This window comes from Quercus robur, chromosome 5, assembly GCF_932294415.1.
Source record: "Quercus robur chromosome 5, dhQueRobu3.1, whole genome shotgun sequence".
NCBI classification, from domain to species: Eukaryota; Viridiplantae; Streptophyta; class Magnoliopsida; order Fagales; family Fagaceae; genus Quercus; species Quercus robur.
The window spans coordinates 33,829,309-33,846,230 of NC_065538.1; the positions used below are offsets into that span (position 1 = coordinate 33,829,309).

Below are 16,922 nucleotides of genomic sequence, written 5' to 3' on the forward strand. Positions count from 1 at the left end.
GGTATCACAGTGCCGTACAAGAGCAAAATTTATTTAATGGCATTTTGAATCCATATTTTCAAGATAAAAATGGTCCAAAGAGATTTGAAAGAGTTGCTGTTTGGATTGTTCATGACCCAATTTTCAAAACCCATATCTCAAAACTCATAACTCAAACTTAAAACCTATAACTCATTACTTAGTTCTCATTATAACTCAAATACTCTTCAATTTCTGTTTGGACACAAAACGGAGTTACATTTCTCACTCTTTAGCTCCACCTTTCAGCAAAATAGTGGAGCCCATCCACTGACATTGCACAGAACAACATTGCTCCCTTCACTTTCATCCTCTCCCATCTGAAAACCCAGAAAAGGACCAAAAACCATAAGCCAAAAACTCTTCCTGTCACTTCAGCACACTCTAACTAGAACTAGCTTGATTTTTACATTTTTGTTATAAATAACAATTACTTTTTCTTATCAGTGGTCCACTTTACAACAATTAGCTAACATGTTACATTGTCACTATCATTTTAGTTGGGTCCGTTCAGGGATGGAACTAGGATTCAAACTTAGGGGGGCCGAAGTTCTTTGTTCAAAAATTTTAAAAAATTGGAATATCAATACTAGAGGTTGACAAAGTTGCATATTAGCATTAATTTATTAATTATTATTTGTATTTTTTCTTTTAAAAAAAAAATTTAATAATAGGATTTTATAATTAAGAGTTTTGCAAGTCAATTGACACGTTTTAATATTTTAAAGGTGTTACTAATGTGTAGATGAAGCGATCAATATGTGGCATAGGAGTTGTCTCTATGGCTATGAGGGTGGAGTAATTTGAGAGGGGCATAGAGCTCTCAAGTGAGAGGGAGAATTGGGTAAATGCTATTAGGTTTTTGTGATTTTTTTTGCTAGAATTTGTAATTGATTTGTTGCTATTGTTTTTGCTTAGACTGGATTTATGATTTGTCAAAAGATTTTCTTATTATCTAGATATATGCATTTTTTTTTAATAGTTTTTTCTTGTTATCTATTTGTTGGATTTCTTGGGTCAGTTTATAAATTTTTTGGGGAAGGGGGGCCAAGTATATAAATTTAAGAGCTAGAATTAAAATTCTTTTTGTTAATATATATACTAGTATTTTTTTTTCAAAGGTTGGGGGGGGGGGGGGAGGCATGGCTGGGTCTGTTGCACTGCACTCTTTCTTTTTTTTTTGGTGGTAAAGGTAAAGATGAGTCATGGGATCTTACAGTTCTACTTTACCAAAGAATTTTTTATTTTGTTATTTTGTTATTTTTTATTATAGAAAAACCCGTTTGAACAGATTAGCCCTAATTAGCCTTGAATAGAAAAACTTTGCAGTTTTAAAAATTTATCTTAGTACAGAAGAAGCACAAGTGGAGTGATAGCTTGCCGGTGATAAAGCAGGCCTCGCCAGTGAAGAGGTTGGGTCTCAGGGACAGAGATTTCGATCACAGCAAGTTCCTCTTCGGCTGACCAAGAGTAGTTCAAGTCTTTGAAATGAAAAGAACAAGTGTGAGAGTAGGGGTGGCAAAATTGGACACGACCCGCGAACTCGACACGACACCATACGAAATTAGTAGGTTATGGGTTGATGCTTAATGAGTTTATGTCATATTTGGGTTGACACGACGGACTTTTTTAATAAACGAGTTGGGTTAGGGTTCAACTTATGGAACCCGTTTGACCCGTTTAATTAAATGAATTTTTACCAATATACCTTTCAAACCCTAGGTATATAAACTTATTAGTTGTTGTAGTTTATTTTCTTTGACATATTGTGATTAATTATTTATGATATTGAGATATGCTTTAGTTTTGAATGATTGTTTGTGATGCAGTTACTCATTAGTTCTGAATTTTATATTTAAAATATTTATTTGCTTGTTTTTTCGTAAATGTTTTTCTCCATTTTGATAAAATCAGATAAACTAGTTGATATGACTGACTAGTTTAATAAGTGGGTTGTATTAGGGTTGAAGAATCTTGCCCCATTTAATAAATATGTTGGGTTAGTATTGACCCATATAGTCGGATACGTATGAGTTGACACAACATGAACCTGACACACGAACACGAATTGCCGCTCCTATGTGAGAGTAGGAAAAGAGAAGGATGTGGGGTAGAGTAAGGTGGAAATAATGAGGAGAAACTCTGAAATGAAATGAAAAAAAGAAACGTGCCAACCGTACAAATTCTGACTTGACAAAGACTAGTGGGGTCCTAGAAACTTTATTTTTTCTACAAGTTTGCCACTGAACTTAGTTTTTAATCACTTGAAAACCTCTGAAATGTGTTGTCATAACTCTAACTCAGTTTTTTGGAGTTTTGAGTGATGAAAACATCACTAAAAAATTTTCATTCTTCGGTGGGTCTTACATATTTTGAGTTATAGGTGATGAAAATTGAGTTATATAACTTAGTTTTCACCAAATCCAAACTGAGTTATATATAGCTGTCAAGTTTCTTGAAAGCACGTTTTAATATAAGCCACAATGTTCAGAAATTTTCAAGTTATCGCAATTTGAGTGGACATTTGCATCACATTTACAAAGATTGTTTTACCCTTGATTCCATTAAGGTATGAAACTAAATCTAATTCCCAAGAAAATAAATTGTCATGTAAATCTACAAATCACTAACTGAAGGGGAACCAAAAAAATGAAAAGAAAAAAAGAAGCATGATTTGACAGAATAAAATAGGAGTATTAACCCTACTCACTAAGTAAAAACAGCCACATAATTTTGTGATTTCTAACCCTCATTTAAAAAAAAAATGATTCAATGATTTCCCAAGTCCTGCAGAAGCCTTCTGGATTTTGGAGCAGCACATGTGGAATGGCAAAGATATCAGCTACTTTGTCCAATTTACATTGTTTTCTTGATCGCTCTTTGACCATGATATATGAAGGAATCTATTATTCCCGCAACTGTGAAAATACCTAAACAAAGAGATACAAGCCGTAAGTGATTCTAATAAAGTAACAAGCGCATAACAAGAAAGGAAGACAACAAGAATAATCTCACAACCAACATACATAAATCTCTACTTCTAGTTCTAGTGGAGTGAACCGATCATAAGTTTTCAATTTGGTATACAGTGAGTGTTTGGAAATTTCTAAAAGTGACTACCCAAAATCTAAAATATCTTGGAAAGAGAAATATAAGGAAAGAAAAGTTAAAATCACCTAAAAACAATCATTTAATCAGAGAATGATATCAGATTCAGAACACAAGCTTTAGCTTAATGGGAGCTGAAAGCTTTACGTACATACATATGCATGAATGTGGGTAAAATAGCCAGAGAGAGCACTACCTCCAATTATTGCACAAATATGGGTCATAAAGTGTAAAAATGTTTCATGCTCCTCTTTCAAAGTCACCTGAAACATGCAAAAATATAAATTATAAAAGAGGAAAAGTTAATAGATTCTCTAAGCGCATTGGTTTAGGATATAATTTTTATTTATTTTTTGCTAAAAGTGGTTTAGGATATAATTTTAGAAAAATTTTATCCACCACATAAGTTCAAAGAGCTACTGATTTCTTGTCACCTTTGTGGCAGTACTGAGTCCCATTCCATGAAAGATGCCTAGGGGTCTACTTCATACAGACTATTTTCAAATACATACAATCCACATAACTTTCACTGCATCTACAGTTATTTGTCTTTTTTGCTCATTATCCCTGTTTGGTTCTCTCATATGAGAGTGGTTGCAGCTATAATCCTATGTATTTAGAATTTTTTTATTGTAAGGAAACAAAAATAAATGTGTGAAAATCAAAAAGAAAAAAACAAAACAAAGTAGAATTTTCATTACTAAAACCTAAAGTAGCCCAATAGTCATGATTGGGTCCAAATCACATTTTCAAATAGCCTGATAGCTATGGACAAAAATACCAACCTTAATTGGAGAAATGTCATAAAAGAAGAAAACTCCAGGAACAGGTGGAGAGTGAGACTCAGCATCCCTAAAATGCTCTGTCACAGAATACTGCACAATGCCGTTAATGGTGCATCTTACAGCATGATCTATTTATAACATAAAAGAATAAGTTTTTGTCATCTTCAATTTGTTTAACAATACCTGATTTGACTGGACAGTACGACCTCTAGTGTCGGTGTATTTAGTAGGGACCACCTGCCAAATTCATAATGAATATGTATAAAAATCCTTGCTTCTAATTGTGAAAACACTGCAGTCATACGCAGGCAAACATTTACACAAAGACTTAAGTGCATTCATGTGTACACATACACAAACAAGACACAGGTTAGTCTCCAATAATTCATTTCAAAACTATCATAGCAGAAATTCAAAATATAGACCAAAATTCTTCAACCAGCACTCAAAACTGCATTTATACACGATTCTCATTCAGACCATCAACAAGGTGAAGTAGGAATTCCATTGCTTTTCATAAGACAAGCCCAGAGCACCATAAAATATTTATAAGATAACTTTAATGGTCTGTAAAGAACACCATTCTTCAAATGGGTCTACAAACTGAAGATATCATAAAAATTTAGATATAATGCGTTTCTCATAAAAATTTCCACATTTGCCTTTTCAATGTGTTGTAATAGCTAAAGATTTATGACTGCTATAAAATTTTCAGATTTTGATTGTATGCTTTTGTGTTTAAACTAGATATTCAATTGATATCAGTGCTTAATTCATAAAATGAACACAAAATAAAAGATCTATAAACAGGACAAGATCATTCAGCATTTGTTTGTGAAACCTCAAACACAAAGTAATGAGAACATGATACCAACCTTGATGAAATACTGGTACAAACCATTTGGTGTTTCAGGCACCCATTGTACACTGAAAAGATGTTGAGAAGGAAAAATTATAACATACTAAATCAAATAAATTAAGTTAGAATTTGTTTATTTAATGGTTATTCAGTAGATAATGAACATACTGAACAATCTAGCAATTTCATTTGATGGCCAAAACATTTTCCATTGTGAAGAGGAAGAAAGAAAGCTGAAATGAGCACATAACTAAGAAAAACATAACAGATACAACACGCAATTTCCAATTTGGAATATGCTGCATCAACCAGAATTTTTGAATTCCAAATTTTATTTGAAGCAGCAGTATTCTATGATATGTTAATTACACCAAAAAATAGTTTATGCACTTTTGGTGGAAAACATTCATGTAAACAATGTTTCCATCTTTATTCAATTTCAAACGGTATGACACTAATGCAATATAGAATACTAGAAAGCATTTCAAAACATGTAAATATATAGACAGGAGAAGAAAGAAACAAATACCCGTCAAGGGGATTGACTAAGCCAGGGAAGTAGTTACCAAAAGCTAACTTGTTGATTCTGTGACTTATCTGTATCATCATGGTGATGACATCAAATTAAAGTTAAAAATCAAAGAAAAATGACAAATTATGCTAAAATTCGATAGTGATGTATTTTTTTTTTAAGTTAAACTATTATTGGTACCAAGAATCAAGATAATCATACATTATAAATATCCTTTTCCAAGGCCAGCAAATTATGCACATGAACATTTGACTGGTGAAAGCTTTTCCCAAGGGCAAAATGAAAATTTCCAGCCACTTTATTAACTTCAAGTGATCCATGAATATTACATCCTTCACCTTCTTCATCTTTTATCTTTTGGATAAAACCTTCCCGTTTGCACTGAAAGCCAAGAGGACAAATAAGAAAGTCAAAAACAATATAAAGCTACAGAAAACAAAGTCCCAAGCTTGGGAATCGAAATATGCATAGGGCTGTATGTAAATTTCGTATGTAGACATCCATGTCCATGTGTGCATATATTCAATTCATTGCTTTCAATGAGGAGCTAAAGTTTCAACCTACAACATGCACAAGAAAATGTTGCACAAATTCGTGCCTCTGAAAACTGTCAAATAAGGAGAGGCATCAGAGCCCAGTTGTCGAAAGAGTTTCCACATGGTCTTCCATACTTCCTTGCATGATGTATCTCAGCAGTAAGGAATTAAATTAACAGTGCATCTCTAACGAAAGGAGCAGTTGCCTGTACTAGTCACACTGTCATTCCACAAACTTGGCTATGTAACTCAACATAATCCTCATTAATTAAAACATAACCGTCTTATCATCACAAGCAGATTGCATTGCACTCTTTTTTTTTTTTTTTTTTTTTTTTTTTTTTTTTTTTCCATTATTAACAACCAATAACAAAAAAAGAAAAAAAAAATGCCTTAGTTCAAAAACTTGGGGTCAGCTACCCGGCTATTGATCCTTGATAGATTAATCAAGGTCAGCCACATGTATTTTTCTCCATATCCTATCTAGAATCATACTTTTTGTTACTTTCTAAATTAACTTGCCATTTTTTACTATTTACATTGGTGTTATTTTAGGTCATCATTTACCTCTTTCTACTGTCTCGACTCGAATTTCTTCCTTACATTAATTTATCTTCTTTGCTCATGAACAAGCTATCTGTTGCTACTCTTCCTCATCTCTTCATCAATAGAAACCACTCTTATTTTTAAATGAATTTCTTCATTTTTATCTTATCTTTCATTATTGCACTTATCAATCTTAATATTCTCACATTTTGTTTCAACATGTTGCATCTTGATAACCGAACATTCAGTACCATATGGCATAATCGGTCTTATAACAATCTCGTAAAATTTTGCATTTAACTTAATAGATATTCTAGGATCACATCATACTTCCGGATGCATTTCTCCACTTAATCCACCATACTCTTATTCTATGATTCAAATCTATTTGATCTCTCCCACTTTAAGAATTATTAATCCAAGATATCAAAAGTACTCACTCTTTGGTATCTCTTAACCATCAACTCTTACAACCTCTCAATATCTATTTCTCCTTAGACTAAACTTACACTCCATGTACCACGTCTTAGACCTACTTAACCTAAGACCCTTAAATTCTAAAACATCCCTCCAAATTTCCAACTTGGCGTCAACTCCCACATCTAGTTTCATTCAATAAGACTATATCAATTGCGAAGATACACCAAGAAACTTCATTTTCAATCAGTCTAATAAGTTCAATCATAACTAGTGCAAAGAGATATGTACTTAAAGTTGATTCTTGATGCAAATCTATTGTGATAGAAAATGAACTTGTGAAGCCTACAATTGTTCTTGCACTAGTTATTGCAGTGTCATAAATATCTTTAATACCTATTCTTTTCCATTTCTAATTCAAATATTTAGCACCACCAACCTATGTTCAGTGGTTATGCTCCTCTCTTAGTATCATCTTGCTAGTATCATCTTGCAATTTCATAGCACTTTCTATCAACATTTCCGAGTAATAATGAAATGCATCTAACATTTGTCCCATGTTTGAAGGTAATTAAGTGTGTCTCCTTTAAAAAAAAATGTTCATCAATGATAGATTCTTTCATACTAGATTTCATGCCATTCCAATGTCTAAAATAACGACTCCTTGTACATTCCTTACTCCATACCCCTAGCTAGGGTCCTGTATTCAACTCACCAGCCCAATGAACCAAACCTAATGCCTCAAGTTGGTTCTTCGTAAATTGATGGGTTGTATTTGGTTCTAAATATTTTTTGAATCTTAGGTTGGGCCAGGTCCAGGTAAGCAAGAGTTTCAACCCAATCCTAATCCATGCTATTAATAGTTTTATTTATTTTTCATTTAAAGTATTTTAAATTTGAGTTAGATTTATTTTGGATTTTCAGACTTAGTTCAACTTTGTTAGTTTGATTTATTTTGATATTTTGAGACTTATTTATGAAACTGAAATATTAGGCTCAATTGTTTAATTTGTTTTTATTTTTGATAGGTTATTTACATTTTATTGAAAAGAGAGTACTTCATGCAAAGAAGGCATGAAGAAAACCTATATATTCCAGAAAATACTAAATGATTATGTACAAAGAGATAGAGACTCAATAAACATTGGAATGGAATCTCTATTCATGAGTCCACAAGAGAGAGACCAATCAAACAAAATACCAACAAATTGAAAACACAATTTTTTATTGGACCTAACAAAATGGTGCCAGCCTAACTCAACTTGATCCTATGGGTTGTGTGTTAGGCTTTGTGGAGCCTAGTTGTATTTGATTCGAGTTATGATCCGATTTGAAATAATATTGTTATGGTTTTTAATGAAGATTTTTGAGACTTAGTCTACGGAACATAGGCTTGGGTTGATAGGTCCAAGTTGTTGGCCCGTTTTGTAGCGCATTGTGAATTCTGTGCGCAGGATAGAAAAACTATTATTTTAGAGATTAAGGTTTTATGTTGTTTTTAAAGAAAAAATTGTATTGCCGCATCTTGTATTTTTCCCTGAGAATAGTGAAATCCCTGCAGCTTCATAGATGTAGGCAAATTGCCGAACCGCGTAAATATTGTCTTATGTGATTGTTTTCTTTGGCACATATTTTTCTCTATTTTTTGCATCTCACAGATCTGGGAATTTCGTGAATATTCCCCTTCATTGTTGGGTCGGAAATTTCTCAACTCAAGGAGATCATGTTAGGTTGAAAAATAACCTAAACCGAACTTAACGATCATGTTAGGTTGAAAAATACCCTGAATTGAACTTATCCCAAGCTGAACCGTGTACATTCTGACCCTAGCTTGTCTTTTAATAAGTAAATTGAAAAAAAATAAAATAACAATAGAAGTATACAATTTTTATTGAAAACCGTCAAGGAAACTAAAAAGGAAAGGAAGATATGATGCCAATCGCATTAGACCACTCATACAAATTTATGAAGAAATATGGATTTCACTCAAGAGTAGATAACTCAATGCAATTGAAGGAATGATTATTTCTCTCTATCCAACCCATCAACAAATGCATCTAGTTGCCCTGTGTCCTTGGGAAACATGCAATGAAGTAGCAATTGATAAATTAACTCTCCCACTAAGATTGGCACATAAGAGCCTGTTTGGTTTGCTCCTAACTCAAAACTCAGTTCTCATCACTCAAACACAATTCCCATATCTCATTTCTCATCACTCAAATAGAGTATCAGAGAAAACAGAGCACTAACTTAAGGCAACCTTTCCAAGATCTTTACTCCCCCCCCCCAACAAAAAAAAAGGTACAAAAGGAAATCTCATGCCAATAAAGCCACTTAAATGGGGTGCCTCAGTTCATTCAGTCATGGAAATTCACTTAGATGGGTTGGGATAGAGTTGGAATGTTTTTGTAGAGGTTTCTATAATTGGGAATTGGAGTCACTTTTTTTAGATCATTACTACTCAAATATCCCCAGGAGGGAGCAAGCTGATAAGATGAGATGGAGATTGAGAGGGAGTGGGTGAATCGATGTTCATTTTTCTTATGAGGCATGCAGGGTATTTTGGCCAAGACAAAACAATTGAGGAAGTAGAACGTCAATTCTATTGGCCTGGTCTTAAGAGGGGCATTGCCAAGATAGTTGGTCAGTGTCGTACATGTCAACTAACCAAACATCGTAAGCAAAACACTGGCTTGTATACACCTCTACCTGTGCCAGATCACCCGTGGCAGGATGTGAGTATGGACTTTGTGTTAGAATTGCCCCGCACCTTTAGGAAGCATGATCTAGGGGTTGTTGATCGCTTCTCTAAGATGGCTCATTTCCTACCATGTTCTAAGACCTCTGATGCATCTAAGATTGCAAAGCTCTACTTTGATGAGATTGTCAAACTTTATGGTCTTCCTGAAACCATAGTGTTTGATAGGGATGTTCACTTCATGAGTTATTTTTGGAAGACTTTGTGGCATTTAGTAGGCACCAAATTGAAATTTTCCACTGCATTTCATCCTCAAACTGATGGTCAAACTAAGATGGTTAATCATAGTCTAGGCAACCTCCTTCGGTGTCTAGTGGGTGAAGCCAATCGGAATTGGGATTCAATTCTTCCTACAGCCCAACTTGCATACAATAGCTTTGTCAATAGGTCCATAGGCGCTAGTCCTTTTGAGGTTGTGCATGTGTATACACCTAGGAAGCCCTTAGGTCTTTTGCACATGTCCCCACATGTTAGAATTTTTGAATCTGTTGAGGCATTTGCATGACATATTCATGATTTGCATAATGAGATTTGCAAAAAAATTCAGGTAAGTAATTCTCAATATAAAATTCATGCTGACACTCGTCAATATCATGCAGAGTTTCAGGTAGGAGATTATGTCATAATTCGGATTTGACCTAAACAGTTTCCCTCTGGGACCGTTAAGAAATTGTAGGCTTGTAGTGCCGGACCATTCAAGGTATTGAAACGAATGGGCCCAAATGCATATGTCATTGACCTTCCTCATAATTATGGTATTAGCTCCTCCTTTAATATAGAGGATCTAGTTGCTTATAAAAGCCCCACAATTATTCCTGATACCCCTTTTGATGAGCCTTTTCTTGATCCTATTGATGCCCTTATCCCTACCCCTTTACCCTTAAATTTGCCCTATGCACATAAAGAACTTATTGATGCTATTTTAGATGAACAGATTGTTTCTACTAGGGATGGAGGAGTTCATCGTTTCCTAGTTCGTTGGTGAGGGTGACCAGATTTTGATTGCACATGGATTACTTGAGATGAGCTACATCGACTAGATCCTAACTTGCTTGAGTACTATTAGAGCTCTTCAGATTTCAACTCGACGGGGTCGAGTTCTTCTCACCCGGGGGGAGTTGATGCGGACACAAGGTATAAGCCTCCAATTATACGCATGTATGGGAGGAATAGCAAAAAGAAGATAGCCTAACCTGTGGCCTTATAGATGGAGCTTGCTAGTAATTGGGCTTGAAGATTAAGCAAGCCCGAGCATTTAATAATTAGAGTTTTTATTTTTTTTAATTTTTTTTAATGCATCTTATTGTTTGTTCTAAGCACTTTTTCTGATTATTGTAAGACAGCTTTTGGGAATTATAAAAAACGTGTCGACTCTAGTTTTGCTTGGTGTTGACTCCAAGCAATCCTTAGGTGCTGACTCTTAGGGTTTATCCTTTGTTCTATTGTTGTTTAATTGTCCCATTGAAATAGTGTGGTTGTCCTACGTCACTATTTGAGGTAGAAAGGCTAATTCTTTCCCTTGGAAGAGTATTTCGCACGTTTAAGGTCCTGAAGAGGGTTTTGTTCTTTGTTTAGACAGCAACCTAAAGAAAAATTTTAACTTGTGATAATATTATCAAACAAGGCTTCTCTTTGGTTGGTTGGAATATGTGCCAGTGTAATAGGAAGACAGTGGACCATGTGCTACTCTATTGTGAATTTGCGTATGCTTTATGGAGTGTAGTATTTAGAGCCTTTGGGATCTAATGGGTATTAACCATGGAGGGTAGATTTCAAGAAGTCTTTTTTTTATGATAGGTAATAAGACTTTTATTGAAAAAATTGAACATCATGTTCACGATAGTGAACACTCTAAACAAGAAACAGATACAATATAATCAAGAGCTAAATGAACTAGAGACTAAAAAATTAGATAAAGAAATACAATTCGTACACCCCCAAATACAAGGAGTCATTTCACTTTTGTACATAATCCTTTTGTAATTCTTTTAGGTTATGTTGTGTTCATCATTGTGAACATGAAGTAATCTTTTCTTTGAATAAGACATCTTTACTTATGAAAAAAAATTAATCATATTGATTTCTCTGGTCAAAAAAGTTCTCCAACCCACAAATATTTACCTCAAGATTCAGAAGCAAAACAAATAACTAATCTAATTCAGTAATAGAATATCTAGTTCAATGTGCTCAACTCGTATACCAAACAGCATTTTGTCATCTCCTTATAAGAACAAGATGGGCGACGAGTTTGTGGGTTCAAAACCCATTTGGTATCTATATACCTTACCAACAAAAAAATGCTCAACTAATACTAGATGTTCAATGTTGATTACCTTAGTTTTTACATTGTAATCCAAGAAAATTAATGCGTGTATGAACTGATGACATTCTCTAAAAAATAGTATTATAAACTGACTAACCTGGTCTATCAGATCCATATTCGTTAGTGCCCAACCTTTTTTCCTATATGCATCACGAACTTCTTCACATGAATTACAGCAGTGATCATCTGACTGCGAGAAAGAGAGAGAGTGTGAGATTTAGAAAACTACAAAACAATTACAGAAAGAACATAACTTTTGTAGAATGTTATATATATATATTTTTATATATTTATTTATATTTATAGAGTAAGTTTTGGTTCTCTGATACAAATCAGCCAAGGAGCAGAGCTACCAGGGAAAAAAGAGAGGCAGCCCAGGATATTAAATATATTATAAACACTGCAATTCAATTTCTGCATATCTTTTCTCTGTCCCCTTTGCACAATTTCAGTGTTCACATACAACAAAGCTAAAATCAACAGCAGACCAGTCCTAAGAAATTTTAGAACCCCAGTGCAATAAGTTTCCCTAACTGCAAGATCAATATCAAATAGTGTAATATTTCCTTTGAAATAAAACCCTAATCTTATCTCTTTTGGTGCAGGTGATCTATTAATGAGTGAATTTTAAATGCAAATATGGCTTTGAGACTCAACATGCGCAGTTTATAGGAAAACTTTTATCATCACATATGACCCTTCAAAACATTATACTGTATGCACCAGGACCAAAAGATCCAGATCCAAGGGCCAACCACCTCACAGTTGTCTCTACACCTTTTGGCCATTTGATTTTTGACAATTAGCTCCAGTACTTTTGTAAATTTTACAATATGCAGAGGGACCAAGTTGAACAAGAAAGTACAACATATTGCCAATTTGCCACAGATAAGGGACAAGCGCCATCCTCATCAACAAGGGACATTTATTAAAAATAAAAAGGCACCTGGACTCACATCATACGTAATCTTAAAACTTAAAATACATTTAAACTGAATTTGATTTCAGATAAAAACTCACTCCTGATTTTGAAATCTAACAAATATTTTATTGGGTGAGTCACCAAAGAGCTCATTTATTTCAAATGTACTTATTTATTTATATTATTTTTATAAGTAATAAGAAATTTTATTGAAAGAGGAGAATCCCTAAGTACAAATGGTGCATACAAAAGGTTCACTATCCAACATACTTCCATTTTAGCATGCCAAGTTTTCTAGAATAGCAGATGGAAACGAAGGGACATCAAGCTGACCTAACTCCTTCAAAATCATGTCATAGATAGGAATGCTGCAAGCTAGCCCTACTTCATCAGAAAGAAAATTCAAGTCCATAACATGTCTAACTGAGTATGTTCAAGCCTATATATAAAAAAGTTTGAGCACATGGAGAGATTAGAAGAATATAAATTGTTAGATAAAGCATTTAAAACAAAATTCTTAGGGAGATGAAAGGAAAAACTATGATGGGGGTCAAGGAAAATAAGTTAACGAAATGCATCTAATACAAATAATTTATATTATAGATTTAAAAGCCAACAAATGAATTTTCCATGAGCAGCAGATGCAGGACAAAGGAGAGATTTATTTGTCCTTTATAGAAAAAAGGGGGAGGGGGGTGGGGGTTGGTAAATTCTTGTAGATTGAAACATCTATTAAAAGAAAAAAAACTGATTTTGATCAATTTGAAAAGGAGGAATGGCAGGAAGGGAGGGAAATCAGCCTGATGAAGCTGAAAAGGGTATTCCCAACTAAAATATTTGCCATTTCATACCCATGACAACATCTCTAATCGAAAGGCAGTTTCTAGTAAATTGGTTTGACGGTCCACATTGGTACCTAATATATAGTACTTTTGCATGTTCTAAAATTATTAAAAGATAATCTAGCAACATTAGGGATACCAGATAATCAAATGTACCGTTTCTGCACCAAAACAAGAGCCACAATATTCTTCATTGTGTTCAAGCCTGCCACCATGTTTCTGTAAGGGCTTCTCAATCTGCATTAGGGAAAGGGTGAAGATAAGAATAAAGAGATGGAAAGCAAACACAAGCAGAGAAGGCTAAGGATTTTATCTTTTTCCAATGGACTATTGTGTTGAGAGAAAATCGTCAAAGCAAAGAAAAATTTCATCCTTAGCTTAAATCATGAAAATAAATAAACAGAGCATCAGAAAAAAGGATAACAAAATTCGAACTGTATTCCTACTTAATATGATAACAACTGCCAATCCAAAGCCAATCTGTTATGGTTCCCCAATTTGTAGCAAAATAAGCAGGCACCATGTCATCCATAGACAAGCCTAACAGAACAATAGGTTTGAAACTAATCCTTCAAACCATTTCCTGACTAAACAACATATACCACGGTTCTTACTACAATAGGCCCGCCTCTTACTTAAATCTATAATCCACTATGGAAGTAACTCATTCAGCAAGTATCAAAGCACTTTCTTGTGCAGCCAATTCAATCGCGGATTCATTCTTATTTGGATGCTTGAGTTGTGTGTATATACATTGGTATCCATCTGATACAAGATATGTTTAAAAAGAAATGCTTACTGAAGAAGTGTGCCACAGAATTGTTTTCTTACTAACCTTTGGTGCACCAATCCCATCCTGCTTAACTTCTATTACATTACTATGAGCATCGATTCTTTTCTTGAAAATATCATGTCTCTGCAAGTAAAACAATGCATCATACACCCTAAATTAGCAAGAGCAAACAAATATCAAATTCAGGAGCACTTGTCAGATTCAATAAGAAAGAAATGGTGTAAGTATTCAAATTTTCAAATGCTAGGCATGTCTCCATTATTATACAACTAGTATTATTAAGGCTAAAAATTAATCAATAAGAAGACACTGCTTGCAGTACATACTATATCAAGGTGTTGCTCTCCACTTATGTCCATGGCATCAAGACTGAGTAATGAACATGGAACAGCTGGAAAGGTGACATCAAACTGCACTTTCAAACAGAAATAGGGCATAAATAAATCAAGCATGAATAATAACTGTTCAAACTGAAATAAGGCAAGAATCCAGGCTGGTATTCGCACTTGAATACCAGCATTAAACAAGCACAATTAATCTCACTCAAAATTAAAAATTGAAAATGATGATCAATGATATTTCACACTTGAAGAACTATTACAAATGAAAAGTCTCAAAGCTTTGATGCAAGTAAATATTTGAGCATTGGAACACATAAAAATGTGATTCACAAAATTAACAACCACTAGAACCTGCAAAGATTCAAATGCTTCACTGGAATAGCATGTGTCATATTAGAATTTACAGATTATGATTAGAAAATGAAGAGGTAATTAACATTTTTAATGCAAGAAAAAAGGAAGATTACATTGATATGAAGGGTTTCTCCTCTTGAAGTATCAACCACAAGCTTTGATTCGGAAACAGTGTGGAGGTATAATCCTGCAAGCACACTTACTGATTGATTAAAAATGCAACTTTAAAAATCAAAGAAAAGCCATATGCAGAAGATATGGAGTATTTGTCAGTAGAACATTACCATTCAAAATAAATTGGTACAGCACTATGTCAGTTTCAAAACAAATCCTATAATTGGTACAATCCTACCAGCTCAAAAACTGGTGAAATTTGGTTTTGATAACTATGATTATTTATAATTTCCAAAGTACACATCTAAACCATAATTGTCACTAATCATCCTATTCCTATGTAAGTTCAAGTAGGCAAAGTATTTTGTAACAAAAGTTTCTCTCAAAAAGAAGGCATTTACAACTGCTTTGTGCATAATAATATAAACTGTAACAAGACACCCCATTCTAACGTACAAACTCAGATGTTGTCTAGTACGGTATTAACAGCATAATCATGACCATGATAAGAGCCAGAATTCAATCATTAGTCTAAAAATCCAAAATTAGAGAACAATCACTAGAAGCCCAAGTCATTTTTTGAATTCACATGTATGAAAATAGTTGCAGTAAGAAAAAAAAAAGAAATGAAAACTTGTGAGAATTAGTGGAACAAAGTGAAAAGGATTGATAGCTAGTATACAAAAAATATAGTAATAAAATTTTGCATTGACATATGGCAGTACATAAAAAGTGTGAGTCTCCAAACAGAATTGAGCTTCCAAGAGCCAAGACCCCAAAACAACATTGACTTTTTTTCACTTTCTAAAACCCATAACTTGAAAACAAGAGATTGTTTCACCCCCTATATATATATATATATATATATATATAATATCAAAATTCACACAGCTTCAAATAAATAAATCTTGAGGGAGAGAGAGAAGCATACTGAGCTCGGAGAAGAAGAGTAAGAAGATGACAATGAAGGAGACGAGAGTTATAAGGCCACCGGAGAAAGTACGGCTGTAAAAATCTTCATTGATTTTGGGATACGCATCCAGTTTCCGAAGCTTATGAAGAACATTGTCCATGCCGACACAACAACACGACCAAAGCCTCTCTCTCTCTGTCTCTGTCTGTGTCTCTGTTTTTTCAGAAAACAAAAAAAGTGAGTTTCCAGGGTTAGTGTTTCTCGGAGGTTGAGCGGTGCTTCCAATTTTATTACAAAATACAAGAGTGACGCAACACGCATTTCTGATTGGCTGTTTTTCCGTGACATGTCATTGTTTATTATTATTATATTATTGAATGAATGAATAATGCTACTATACTTTTCTAAGTAAATCCTAGGTGTCCCAGCTGTTATTCCTTTTAATCTTGACCGTACTATTTATATTATCTTTTACCTATTAATAACAATTTACCATTTAAGATTTATTGTAAAAATATAATATAAAGTAACATCTATGAGTATAATAACTCTAGGTGACAAACTTTTAATGATTACTAATTAGTAACTTTTTCTTATTGCTTAAAACTCCACTATACTAATATAAGAGTTAAATCCTTTTATAGTGTACTTTGAGTTAAATAATGTGTTTGAGCTTGTAATTAAGTGTGTGTTTAACTATTCCTTTGTTTCTTTTTTTAAAAAAAAAACACTAATCATATTATGATTAGTATGAGTGCACT

At 33.7% G+C, this 16,922-nt stretch overlaps 1 protein-coding gene across 1 annotated transcript; it reads right to left on the bottom strand.

Moving 5' to 3' along the window:
* Positions 1 to 2,504: 2,504 nt before the first annotated feature.
* Positions 2,505 to 16,432, bottom strand: LOC126725825 (uncharacterized). The gene is made up of 13 exons (XM_050430796.1): positions 16,180 to 16,432; positions 15,248 to 15,321; positions 14,766 to 14,849; positions 14,482 to 14,562; positions 13,803 to 13,883; positions 11,980 to 12,072; positions 5,504 to 5,683; positions 5,300 to 5,367; positions 4,787 to 4,838; positions 4,095 to 4,148; positions 3,912 to 4,001; positions 3,323 to 3,389; positions 2,505 to 2,948 (listed from the first exon to the last, which is right to left on the bottom strand). The coding sequence occupies exons 1-13, from the start codon at positions 16,319 to 16,321 to the stop codon at positions 2,875 to 2,877; spliced, it is 1,140 nt and encodes a 379-aa protein (XP_050286753.1). The 5' UTR covers positions 16,322 to 16,432; the 3' UTR covers positions 2,505 to 2,874.
* Positions 16,433 to 16,922: the final 490 nt, after the last annotated feature.

What these genes read in the sequence shown, in the direction of transcription:
- LOC126725825 (XM_050430796.1), bottom strand. Translation starts at nt 16,321, where the DNA reads ATGGACAATGTTCTTCATAAGCTTCGGAAACTGGATGCGTATCCCAAA. An exon ending in GAGAAACCCTTCATATCAAT is followed by an intron (nt 14,850 to 15,247) that starts GTAATCTTCCTT and finishes TTGAAAGTGCAG; the next exon opens with TTTGATGTCACCTTTCCAGC. An exon ending in ATATGGATCTGATAGACCAG is followed by an intron (nt 5,684 to 11,979) that starts GTTAGTCAGTTT and finishes CTTGGCTTTCAG; the next exon opens with TGCAAACGGGAAGGTTTTAT.